The sequence below is a fragment of the Lacerta agilis genome, chromosome 3 (genome assembly GCF_009819535.1).
Source record: "Lacerta agilis isolate rLacAgi1 chromosome 3, rLacAgi1.pri, whole genome shotgun sequence".
NCBI lineage: Eukaryota > Metazoa > Chordata > Lepidosauria > Squamata > Lacertidae > Lacerta > Lacerta agilis.
The window spans coordinates 76,572,625-76,586,140 of NC_046314.1; the positions used below are offsets into that span (position 1 = coordinate 76,572,625).

General features: G+C 41.8%; 1 protein-coding gene across 3 annotated transcripts in view; it reads right to left on the reverse strand.

Annotated features, from left to right (window-relative positions):
• The window catches only part of AKT3 (AKT serine/threonine kinase 3), a 98,284-nt gene that overhangs the window by 6,544 nt on the left and 78,224 nt on the right, over positions 1-13,516 (reverse strand). Inside the window, exons 11-13 of one of the 3 annotated variants that reach the window (XM_033144373.1) lie at positions 12,626-12,840; positions 10,661-10,748; positions 5,555-5,614 (exon numbers count right to left, since the gene is read on the reverse strand). In XM_033144373.1, the coding sequence (XP_033000264.1) occupies positions 5,555-5,614; positions 10,661-10,748; positions 12,626-12,840 (363 nt within the window). Of the gene's footprint in view, positions 1-5,554; positions 5,615-7,873; positions 7,893-10,660; positions 10,749-12,625; positions 12,841-13,516 lie in introns of those variants that run through there. The other 2 variants (XM_033144375.1, XM_033144374.1) reach the window with 2 other exon arrangements.

Sequence of the window (13,516 nt, forward strand, 5' to 3'; positions counted from 1 at the left end):
CTACACTTTAAAGTTGGCTTGCTTTAAACAGACTGCAAAAGCCATTCCAGAGCAGGAAAAAGGGAAGGTGGGACCTTGTGCACCTGGTAGGAGGCTACACTCATTCCTGTTCTAATAAACCATGGTTTACTGTGATGTCCAAGCACAGCCATTATGTACATTAAGATTCATTTCTCAACTGTGCATAGCAGCTTATAACTCCGTCTGTTTTTATTAATTACGTTTTTCTATACTACTCTTCTTCATGGAGCTCATGGGGGATAGTGAGCCTCACAACTAAATGGGGGTTTGAACCTCAGTCTTCAAACAGAGAAAACACAGGAAGCTGTCTTATACTTAGACAACTGGATCATCTAGCTCAATATTGGCTAGACTAAAATAAGTCAAATTTACATACTGATGTTTAGACTACACATTATATGCAATGGCCCTGATCCAACTATGCAAACATAGAGCTGATGGGTCTATGCATGTGTAAAGTAAAAAAGGTACCGGTAAAGGACCCCTGGACAGTTAAGTCCAGTCAAAAGCAACTATGGGGTGTGGCACGCTTCAGGACGAGGGAGCTGGTGTTCATCCACAGACAGCTTTCTGGGTCATGTGGCCAGCATGACTAAACTGCTTCTGGTGCAATGGAACACTGTGACATAAGCCAGAGTGCACAGAAATGCTGTTTACCTTCCCGCCACAGTGGTACCTATTTATCTACTTGCACTCATGTGCTTTCAAAGTGCTAGGTTGGCAGAAGCTGGGAAAGAGCAATGGGAGCTCACTCTGTTGTGCGGATTCAAACTGCCGACCTTTCAATCAGCAAGCTCAAGAGACTCATTGGTTTAGACCACAGCGCCACCCACGTCCCACCTCTATGCACCTCTTTAAAAAGCACTTTATAACAGAGAGAAGGTTGACTAAATCTAACCCTTCAATTGCATCTCTTCTTTCTCATAAAACTGATAGCCACCATTACTCTTTTTAAAAATAGCTCCATGCACTTAGCCATGGTAGCTGGATCAGGGAGATATAACATGTGCAACAATCATTTGAGTATGTGGTTTCTCATCCAACTAAACTGGAACAAATGCATTTTATGTTCTCTACAGAGCTGATAAGTAAGTCAGTATTACATAACCTCACCCACATTTCCAGGATTAATTCCTGAAATAAAAAGCAACACTCTGTATTGCTTCAAAGCTTCCTAAGACAGCCGTACCTTGGTTGTCGAACGCCCTGCAACTCGGACGTTTTGGCTCCCGAATGATCGAAACCCGGAAGTGACTGTTTCGAACATTATTTTGGAAGCCAAATGTCCGGCGGGGCTTCCTGCAGCCAATCAGAAGCCACAATTTGGAAGTTGAACGCTTTGGAAGTCGAACTTCCTCCTGGGCCATGTTCAGAAAGTGGTGGTGGGGGATGAGTGTTCAGGCCCCTGGGCTCTCACTTGTGGGGTACCTCGGGGTTCTGTCCTCTCCCCCATGCTTTTCAACATCTATATGCAGCCACTGGGAGAGATCATCGGGGGGTTGGGGCTAGGTGCTCATCAATATGCGGATGATACCCAGCTCTACCTCTCTTTCAAATCAGAACCAGTGAAGGCAGTGAAGGTCCTGTGTGAGTATCTGGAAGCGCTTAGAGGATGGATGGATGGCGGCCAACAGATTGAGGTTGAATCCTGACAAGACAGAAGTACTGTTTCTGGGGGACAGGAGGCAGGCAGGTGTGGAGGACTCCCTGGTCCTGAATGGGGTAACACTGCCCCTGAAGGACTAGGTGCGCAGCCTGGGAGTCATTTTGGACTCACAGCTGTCCATGGAGGCGCAGGTCAATTCTGTGTCCAGGGCAGCTGTTTACCAGCTCCATCTAGTACGCAGGCTGAGACCCTACCTGCCCGCGGACTGTCTTGCCAGAGTGGTGCATGCTCTGGTTATCTCTCACTTGAACTATTGCAATGCGCTCTATGTGGGGCTACCTTTGAAGGAGACCTGGAAACTACAACTAATCCAGAATGTGGCAGCTAGACTGGTGAATGGGAGCGGCTGCCGAGACCATATAACACCGGTCTTGAAAGACCTACATTGGCTCACAGTACGTTTCCGGGCACAATTCAAAGTGTTGATGCTGACCTTTAAAGCCCTAAACAGCCTCAGTCCTGTATACCTGAAGGAGCATCTCCACCCCCATCGTTCTGCCCGGACACTGAGGTCCAGTGCCAAGGGCCTTCTGGCGGTTCCCGCGCTACGAGAAGCCAAGTTACAGGGAAGAAGGCAGAGGGCATTCTCGGTAGTGGCACCCGCCCTGTGAGACGCCCTTCCACCAGATGTCAAATAGAACAACAACTACCAGACTTTTAGAAGACATCTGAAGGCAGCCCTGTTAAGGGAACCTTTTAATGTTTGACAGACTACTTTATTTTAATTTTTTGTTGAAAGCCATCCGGAGTGGCTGGGGAAACCCAGCTAGGTGGGTGGGGTATTAAATAATAATAATAATAATAATAATAATAATAATAATAATAATAATTCCATTCGACTTCCAAGGTACGACTGTTGTTCACATTTCCAGGGTACATAGGCGAAAAAAATAATGGAGCAACACTAGAATTGTAAGAACATAAACATAGTTAAACAGAACTATTACTGAAAAAGTACTGCATTCTGCATCCAAAACAGCTAAAATGAAAATCAGTTGACAGGCATGAGTGCCACAATAATTCAGGCACACATCCATTGAGTCAAGCAAAACATTTATATTCCAACACACCATTCCTGCTTTAGCTGCTGTCCCACTTTCAGCAGACTTCCTGCTTTGGTAAACCAGATTTCCATGATGTCTACATCATTAAGCAGTCTCCATATATTAGGTTTGTAAACCAGGATTCTGTTCTTCAAATTTTGGTTTGTTAAGGATCACTTAAACCAGAAAAACCTTGCAAGGGAAAGAGAAGAGGGAGTGCTCCAGCATGCCCACAATATACACTGGATCATAAATGTTACAATGGAACTGATCCACTGTGTTGATTGCAAAGGGTACTGAGAACATGAAAAAATCCATCCAATATTTGACAGCAAGCCATGGCTTATTAATCTTTGATCCAAGCCATAGTCCTACTAAAGATGTTGCAACAATTGTTCACGTTTAACTCAAATCTTATTTGATTCAGCCGCTCAGACGCTTGCCTAGGAGAGTTGTGCAGATCCACCTGTAGACTTCTAACGTAGCAGGGATAGTGTAGTGCTGATTGCGCCTGCACAAGGGCGCTATACATGGAGCTGTCAACAGGCCTGCCAGATCAGGGCCACCAAGCAAATCCAGGCCACAGTCTCATCAAAGCCACTGTGGTTTGGTCACTTCCTTTCATTTGAACTTGGATCAAGTTCGCTTTCAAGCATACTCGGAGGAAAAGTAGTGCAAACGCTCTCCCACTCTATTGCTGCAGTTATATGACAATTCCCTTCTAATTCCTCTTGCATATTATGCACATTGAAATCTAGACCTTTAGCCAAGTTTAAGCCCTACTAGTCAACATAGTTCATTCCTAACATCCAATATGACACTGGATATGAAACAATCCACAGATAAGGCCATTGTTGCCCTCCCTCCCCTCCCCAGTGAACTGATATGTTTTAGATGAGACTTTACTAACTTCACTGCTTAACAAGTTGCACATTTGTGTGTCATGAAGAAAACAGCACAAAGGGCACAAGCAGAAACCACAGAGCTTGAGTCAGGTCTCAGAGTTCTGTTTTTACTGAGCCCTCCATGCCATACCCCACACTGTTCTAGAAGGTTCCCCCAACCCTCAGAAGCAGTTTGTCAAGGGGCTACGGCAGGTAAGGGAGATCGGTAAAAATTGACTGCCCCACTTACACAAACAGAAGTGTTCTCTACCAGCATAAAGCAACCGTCAGACAAAAGTGTAAGCATGTTAACATTATCAGCAATATTCATTATTGAGAAGACTATCTGTTCTGGACAGAGTTGCATTTCCCCGAAAGGAGAAAGTTTGTAGCTTAGGGCTGCTCTTGTAGCCATCATTGTCTTTTTAGGCCAGGCATCCCCAAACTCAGCCCTCCAGCTGTTTTGGGACTACAATTCCCATCATCCCTGACCACTGGTCGTTAGCTACGGATGATGGGACTTGTAGTCCCAAAACAGCTGGAGGGCCAAGTTTAGGGATGCCTGCCTTAGGCCCAGGCAGCTGGTTTACCAGCTACAACTTCTGCTCTGCCAAGATACTACATGCTCTGGTAACCAATGCCTTCTGCAGGGAGCTGCCCTTGAAGATGATCTAGAAGTTGGAACTACTGCAGAATGTGGCGGCCAAGTTACTGACCAGTGCCATGAAGTGGATTCATGTAACAGCTATAATTAAGGTTTGGCACTGGCTGCCTGTTTGCTACTGGGCCAAATTTAAGATGCTGACTGTGTCTCTAAAGCTCTATATGGCCTACGGCACAAGTATCAGAAGGACTGCGTCCCTTCTTACCTGCCATCCCATTACTTAAGATTTGAGGGAGAGGCCCTGCTCACAGTTCCGTGAGCATCCATAACTCGTTATGTGACAAAGTGGAACACAAACTTCTCAAACTCTCTCCATCAAGATCCATCCCTACACTGTTATACATTAGATTAAGATGCATTTATTTCCCCAAGTTTATAGATATGGCTGGTGTAAAAGATAGATTGCTGTGGGACTGTCTAAATTTCCGATTTCTTGATATGTTGTTTCACTCCAAGACCTATTTTATACTGTAAGTTTTATTGTTCTTGTGTGTTTTTAATATATTGTTATGAGGGCCCTTGGGTTGAAAGGCCTAATACAAATTTAAGAAATGAAAATGTAATCTCAGTGAAATAATCCTGAGAAAAAAGCAGCAAATACCAATTTTTTTTTTAAAAAAAACACCTATACGCTCCTGTCAGATTCAAAACTAAGATATAAAACCATTCATTGTATAAATCTAAATGGTATTTTTGACCCTCAAAATATGCCATAGTAATTTACTAGCAGAAAATATTTTTTAAAACCCACCTTAGTTTAATGCTGCAAAACCTATTAAAAGTTATGTGAATGCAAGTCTCAATAAACAAAATGAGACTTACTTCTGACTACATATGGGATTGGGCTCTTACATTAAGCACTTTTAAAATAATGTCTAAAGAGTGACCAAGACTGTATCTGTTCGTAGGTCACAAAATTTTACTTCCATTTCCACCATTCCAGCTATCACAATGTTTCTCCTTCCTCACAAACTCCTGGCATAACTTATTATCCTCTGCCCCCCTCCTGAAGTACCTTGGTTGTCTGTGCTGCTGGTTCCGTCTCATAGATCTTTTGTTCCCAGTGTACAGTAGGGTAAAGGAGCGACACAAGCACTTTCCAATTGCACTCTTGGGATACTGTATTTGTACTCCAAGTCTAATGCTATTTTACTTTATTGATAAAAATAACTGTACACAGTACATCCTACAAAATATTCCTTTGGTAACAGAAGTTTATGGAAACTGTCAAAACAAATCACCCAATTTTAGAGGGAAACCCTCTAAAAAACATTACCAGCTTCTGAAGAACTCTTGTCAAGAAATGAGGAACCAGCACATGGAACTTCAACACCACCTCCAGAAGAAAATAAGAGAAATGCAGTAAGAAACCCCTTCCTAACAATATTCCTTCTATAGTGGCATCATGAAAAATATACGTTAAGGAAGTGATGAACATCTAGAGTTAGAGTTGGGTAGGGACACAATGCCTGAAGTTTAACTTTTCCCAAAAAAAATGAATAAAGAGATGTTCTTCCTTTGTTTCTAGATTCTCTAATGAGAACTGTAACAACTGCACCTTAAAAAAATGTTGCTAGAAAATCTAGGAACTGCTCTAAAACTGTGCAAAAAATAATAATAGTATATTTGATTGTATACCCACTATAGGTTATGCGTAGAGAACAATTTTACACAAATAGCATTGGAGATGACTTAGTTCCTACAGCAACAACTCACACTTGCCAGTGTCAATTTTTCAGACTAACACTGCGAATCTTTCAGGATTTTAGGACTTTTGGGGTGCCATGTGGCAAACATAATCACGGCTAGGATCCAGAGAAGAGCAAGCAAAGCTCTGCTTGCACAATGGGACATTATTTCAAGTGCAGTGCGTTGTGCAAACACCACTCCTAAGGCCAAAGGGACGCTTCAGGGTGGTGTGGAATGTGGTACGGGGCTACAGGTAGAGGAGCTGTGAATACAGGGGTCCCCGTGATCCAAGCTTACTATTTTACAGTAAATGAATTGGTTGAGAAACCTACCCTTGATCTAAAGCAACTGCTGTCTTCATCTACTGCACTATAAGGACACAACACTGTCTTAAATAAAGTAGGATAGCCCTTTTCTGGGCTTTATGGATTAAAACCCAAAACAGTAGTGGTCAGTGTGACAGGGCAGTGCTGGCCTTGTGGTCACTTACCAAGATGAGGTGGGATGGGACAAGGTGGTAACAAGATTGGGGTGGCGCAGGTGCACAGCAGAGCCAATCTGGTACTTCCGTTGCCCTGGCCTTGCCATTATCTTGCCCCTGCACTTAGACAACAGCAGTGACACTGCTAACAGGAAGCCAGCTCCATGGCACTGCCTTGCCAGCTGACCCTGCCCAAAAGTATACTGAATAGGAAGCTATGGTTGGCTCTTCAGCACTCCTGGTGACCCATCTGTTAAACCATTAAGCTAGCATCTGCAAACAACCTAGCACTGCTTCAAGTTCCAAATTGCCTTCAAGAATAGAGTGTGCTGGAAAAGTATGAACAATGGTTGCCATGTCTAAGTATGGAAATGGTCATTAGCCTACTCACCAACTGTAGTTAAAGGAAAGCATTACTGGCCATGTCACAGCGATGGCCAGAAAATCTATGTGCAGCAACAGCATCACAAGACTGCAACCTAAGTGAGCAGAAGAAGCTGAAACACCATTAATTACTTGTGTCCTCAAGCCTCATAGATCAAACAGCTTTCTATCAATAATTATTTGGGTTGGGTTCCCCCCCCCATGGATTCTGCTTCAGTTGGTTCATCTGCAACCACACCCCAATCACAGACACACACTATGGAAGCATGGAAGCTTTGTGATAGACACACCATCCTGTCCTCTTTATCTATCAGTGAAGAGAACAAACACAGCTTTCTCTGTATTAACACATTGAGCAGGCGACACCCACTTTCATCCCAGATTCTGGTATAGGAAAAGAAAAGAGCTGAACTACATGGAATCATGTAGGGAACAACCAAAAGCAAGGAAAAAACAAAACAAACAAAAAAACCTATCAGTTTAAAATAGTAGTGCCCACAACACCATTACGGAAACCACAGCAGGGGATGTACGCAATCCAGACTAATAATTTTTCTTAGCTTGAATGTGTAGCATACAGACTGGACTAATAATGCAATTACCACTAAAGCCTTTTGGATATAGTCGGCTGTAACTTAAATCTAAATATACCTTTACTATTTGAATCTATACTATATTTAATAATAAATACTAAAAGAATAATTTATATACCTGACCCCAAAATATGATGTACAGTGGTACCTCGGTTTAAGAACAGTCCGGTTTAAGAATGATTCGGTTTACAAACTCAGCAAAACCGGAAGTAGTGTCCCAGTTTGATAACTTTATCTTGGTCTAAGAATGGAATCCTAACAGTGGAAGGGCACCGGTGGCAGGAGGCCTTATTAGGGAAAGCGCGCCTCTGTTTAAGAACGGTTTTGATTTAAGAACGGATTTCTGGAAAGGATTAAGTTCGTAAACCGAGGTACCACTGTACTTAGAACACAGAAAGGTAGACCATCAAGTTCAGTGTCATGCATACAGGCTGTATTCAACATTAGTCATATTCCAAGTAGACCTACTGAAACTAAAAGGACATTTGGTCCATTAATTTCAGTAGAATTTAGCTGAACACAACCTTAATAGTTTAAGGAGCTCAGATATCTCATGTGCAAATACCTAAGGTGGAGGAAACACAACTCTCACTTTTTAATTAAATGTGAGCAGCTACAAGCTCTAAAACTGAAATTAGAAACAAGGTTTATGAGCTGGGATGAGGATTATGGATATTACAGACAGCCATCACCACCAACTTTTGACAATGCCCCACCACCACACACACCACTGGCATGTACCCCAATAAAGCTGTCTCTGAGGAAATGTGACCCTTGGAATTAAAGTTCCCTAAGTTAAATACATTTGCCATGTCCCAGGAAAAGGCTAACATAATTTCAGCAAACAGCTTAACATCTATGATAATAATGTGTAAACCAGAACCAAACAACAAATAAAATGTGAATTTTAAAGAATTCATGATACCAAATCAAACATTTTATTCTTTTAATGGAGCTTACTAAGGTTTCATCACAACCAGTGTCAGTCCAGAATCAAAGGTTTGCCATTCTCTGACCTCATTTGCCCAAGCTGCCTCTGCCCAGTTTTAGTCCATCTCCTCTCCCCAAGCAGCACCGTTTGTTCTACCCCACACCATTATGAAAAGTCCCTAAACCTTCATATAACAACCTTTTGGGGATGCAGGGAGCTGTGGTGCAAAATAAGTGGGGACATCCCTTCCACTCATGGTTCTCAGGATCCAACCCATTGAGGTTTTCTGAATAATTCCTCACCTGCTGGCTCTTGCTACATGTTCCATGAGTCTCTTAGTGCAGAATAAGTTACTCTGCCAGAAATTTACACCAATGCACCATACTATGTGGTTACATTCAATCAGAGTTGGGAAGCCTGTCCTGGCCAGTGGAGGACCAAATCTGACAGGGAGGTGTGGTCAGTGATGCTGAGCTAACCCCAACTGTCGGGGCTTCAAAGTGCAGCATGGTGCTCCTTGAGAGACCTTTTGCAAAGAGCCCAGCAGTGAGGGCTCTTTGCAAAAGGGCTTTCAAACATCCCCACACCTATTTTGGCTACATGTGCCTGTTACTAGCAGAGCAACAGGCAAGTGCAGCCAAACTGAGCTAGAATGAACCCCTCACTCACTAATGGACAAGCGGAAGGTTCAATCCTGCTGGCTGCAAGGGCATACTTCACCGGGGCATTCCCCATGGAGTTGAACCCACAGGACTGACTCCCCAGCAGGACTGAACCTTCCACTTCCTGCTGATGAGCAAAGGGTTCAAACTTGCCAGCTGCAGGAGTCTGCTTTGCCAGTACATTCCCTACCGCTAATGCACTGACTGCAGCAGGACTGAACACTGTCCTCCTAACAACTTGATGGACAGGCTGGCAGATTTTCAGGGAAATGGCCTTGCAAGCAGACTTGGACCCTTTGGTGGGCCAGGATCGGCTTGGCCAGTGTTTCCCCTTGCTTGCATTAAATGATATTATTATTATTATTATTATTATTATTATTATTATTATTATTATTATTATTACTAATATTATTAAAAGGAATCTACTAAATAAAGTACAAATTTGACTTATTTTATTATTCTTTCATTTGGGCCTCAGTCAAAACAGTATTTAGTATGTGTTTAATTGCATTTATTTTTATAAACTTTACTACTTTCAATTTTTGGAAACGTTCAGCACTTGTGGATGGGGAAAATGTTACATGAACAAATCAGTCTGATACAAAGATTGACCTAAAACACCATTTTTCACCTTAACAGTGGGACTGGCCAAGGCAGAATAAGACAGGAAAAATTCCTCCAAGGCTCAAACAGGAATGGAAGGTTCTAGAGAAGGGATGTTTGCCTGAGAGGCTAAAGAATATTTAAAACCCTTTAAGAAACTAGAATCAATTTCATAGAAATACATTTTTGAATAAAAATAATTTGTCAAGTCATGATGAATTACACTAGCATGCCCTTCAAACGTAATGAGACAAGATGCAGCACAACAGCATAAAAAGTGTATTTCTGTAATACAAATATCCTAGCCTGATTTCCTTTTTGACTATCACACATATATTTAAAACATACAACAGTTATAATTTCCAAAAGAGAAACAAGTAAAAAAAAATGTATTACATTTGTACAAAGAGATGCTGCTTAATAGTTCTCTTGCGATAATTTGAGCAGAACTGATAATTTGAGCAAAAAGAATTGTTACGTTAAAAAATATATTTTTATGACAGAACAATTTTGGGGGAGGATGGGACAATTTATATTTAGCAAGAATGATCTTAACCTAATTGGGTAAGACACTGACATTTCATAATTAGGAATGGATTAATATCCATACAATTTCTGACTGAGAATACCCAACCCAAAATATTGCAGATGTGTAGCTCCTCTTAGATATTCCCAATGTGTAGCTTTGTAGAAAAAACTAAATTCACCCCCTGGTCCCTATCCTGGATGGCTAGTAGCTTGGGCTGTAGACTGGCATACACAGAAGTGACTTAAAAACAGAATTCCACGTCCACTTCTAGCTGTCATAGGGTGCTTCTAGGTTTCTGACATTTCCAAGTCATATTAAGTTCAGTAGGAGAGAAATGCACATACTTAAAGATCCCACTGAAACCAACGGGACTTAAAAGCGCTGAATTTTGGCCTATGGTTTCACTAGTTTATGGAACTATAAAAATTGCTGTTTACCTTTTTAAAAAATGTAACTGAAATCTAGATGTGCAATATCTTAAGCATTCAGTGCCATCCTATACAAACCTACCTTTTTATCATATACATCTTGCCAGTTCACTCCAGCAAAGAAACTGTGTCGCATAATTTCTTTAGCATCATCTGGTCCTCCACCAAGACTATTTGGGAAAGTATAAATTACATAACTCTTATTAGCAAAAAACAAAGCAAAGCAGGATGCTCTTTTTACCTACGAAGTTTAGTTTCACCAAAATTTAAAACCATTCTAGGAACAGCACAACATTTGACGAAGATGTTACTTACCTGTTTTATGTGTATTCATATTGGAGGTTAATGGATTCATTTTTTCAAAGTTAAGAATGCACACATCTAGTATTAATACCCTCAAGAGCAAAGCTTGGAGTTTATGTATTCCCACCCACACTAGCTACAACCCGCAATTCAGTTGAGCAGGTTTGGGAATGCAGGGAGTGCGCATGTGGAGAGATTTTTAAAAAAATAATTCATTTCTATTGCAAATATATATTTCACACAAGACAAATGATACACAAGATGCATGAAGTACTTGCATTTCCTGTTCTGTTTTGAGTAATAACATCACCTAAGTTGTTCTAAAATTAAAAAAGCAGTTTTGGATATGGAGTGTAATATAAATAGGCCCCAAGACTCTTGAACTACAAAGACTTCTAGTAACCTGAGCACAGATTTTGAAACACAGCAGATAAGGACCTTTCCCATCCCCTACAGCACTTCTACATCTGATGTACATTTCTATTTTATTTTATGTTATTGCCTGCCATGCCTTGGAATTCATCCCAAATGTGACACTTCCGTGTTGAATTTCAGTGCCTGCTTTCACCTCTCAAAATAATTTTGCTTCTATTACTGTTTAGGTTCTCATTTCCCTGCTTGCTTTAAAAGATAACGTTGCTATTAATCAACATCTTTTTCACACTCCTTCCACCTTCTCTCTAATCAGGCTACCTTACATTACCATTGTAAATGTTAGGCCATGGGTAGGGATCATCTTATAAACAAACTAAACAAGTCCACCTTTGGCTTGATTTTGAATTGGTGATAGAGGGCAACTAGCTTGTTCATCACACCACTTAAGAGCTCCACCTCTTTTAATTCATATATGCAGAGCTGCTGCTTTTAGTTTACTTCTAAGTAATACTTGTGTTATGGCATTTTTAGTAATTTATTGAACCCACTGGGAAGATGCATTTGAAAGACAGGATGAAAATCTAAATGTGTATTATTAATTCTGATACAGCATGTTCTTTCCAAGCCTCCACCTCTATGGAGCATTAATCAGGAATGTGATTTTGGAAGATTATGAGCCCTGAGACATATTTTAGCTAGCCATTGAGGTTGCTTCTGCACTACCCACTTAATCTCGAGTTATCATCAGGCTGGTCAGTGGAGAACAGAGCATACAAGCAAAGGTTAACTCCTCCAGGAGGCAGTGTCAAAAGGTACCTTTAAAAAGGAAACTTCTTGTGGTCTACTGGAATGGGAGATAACCTTTCCTCAACTTCAAGTTCATGACAATCCCCAACTGGTGAGTGACCCCTTTGAGCAACCTCTTTGACCTTAGAGTGTATTCTCACACAGCAGTGGTCTACCAGGGGGAAGACACTGCCTAGGGCCACTGCCTATCTCCTGAGGGTGTCTGGAGCCAGGCCTTGGTCTTGGTCTGTCTTAAGAAAATCAAGGATGACTCCAGTGCCTGAAGAATGAACAAAATGCACAAAAATCCCTAGAAGGGCCTGCTACTCTAGGGGCAATATTTGACTGGAAAACATTCAACCCTCCCCTCAATCAATCAATCTTTATTGCAGTCAAAGACCAGAAAGCAACATTCAACCCTTTAAGCAACATGTACAGAATGCTGGGCAGAAAAGAATTTGCACAAGGATTCTGGCAGACCCCAGAACTAGTTGTCTATGCATGCTATGTGTGCTACACACCCTTTATGTATTTTAGGATGAAAATGCCTACTTGTGCATAACTGGCATTCTTTCAGACTTACCGTTTATTTGGATCTTTTATCAGGAGACCTGAAAGTAGAGATTTTGCATCGGATGACAATGTTCGGGGAAATTTTATATCTTCCATTAGTATTAGTTCAAAAAGTTTTTCATGATCTTGGTTGTAGAATGGCAACCTGCCACACATCATTTCATACATAACAACTCCAAGGCCCCACCAATCCACTGCACGGCCATAGTCATTGTCTTCCAAAACCTAAAACAGGAACAGAAAAGTACTGAAATTTACACTAGTCATTACTTTAAAGGGTGTGTGTCAATTTTTTTAGTGGCACAGGATCTCACTCACAAGCAACTGGCAATGATTTCCGGATTGCTGTAAGGTTCTCAGTAGTTGCTCATGAGTAACCAGTCAAAGTCCGCTGCTTCTTTCAAATTTTGCAAGCTATATACAGTGCAAAGCATCAAAATCACATCCGTCTCATCCTTCCTCAGAAACCGGGAATGCCCCCTTCTGGTTCTTGCCCCAGCATAAGAGTCGCGGGATGCGGAACCCCCTCCTTCCATCCCTGTGCCTGGCTCCTCTGCACAAGTGGGGAGACGGAAGGGGTGCGACACCCTCTGCTCCCTGGGTGTGCCGGGTCTCTCGGACCGTCCCAGAGCCCTGGTCCGCACTTCCCTGGACTTCCCCCTCCTCCCCACTCAAGGTCTCACTGCTGCTCCCGCTGGATGAAGATGAATTGCTGAGGAGTTGTTTGTGGGGGCTCTCTATACTCAGAAAACTTTTGCACCACTCTGCACTGGATCGGGGACAGTTCCATGACAATTTTCTAGTGTAGGTAGCCTGACCACTATTAAACTTATTGTTTTATTTCATGTCATATTTCATGACTCTGTCATTTTTAAACCGGGTGCAGTACTTCTAAAGTAAT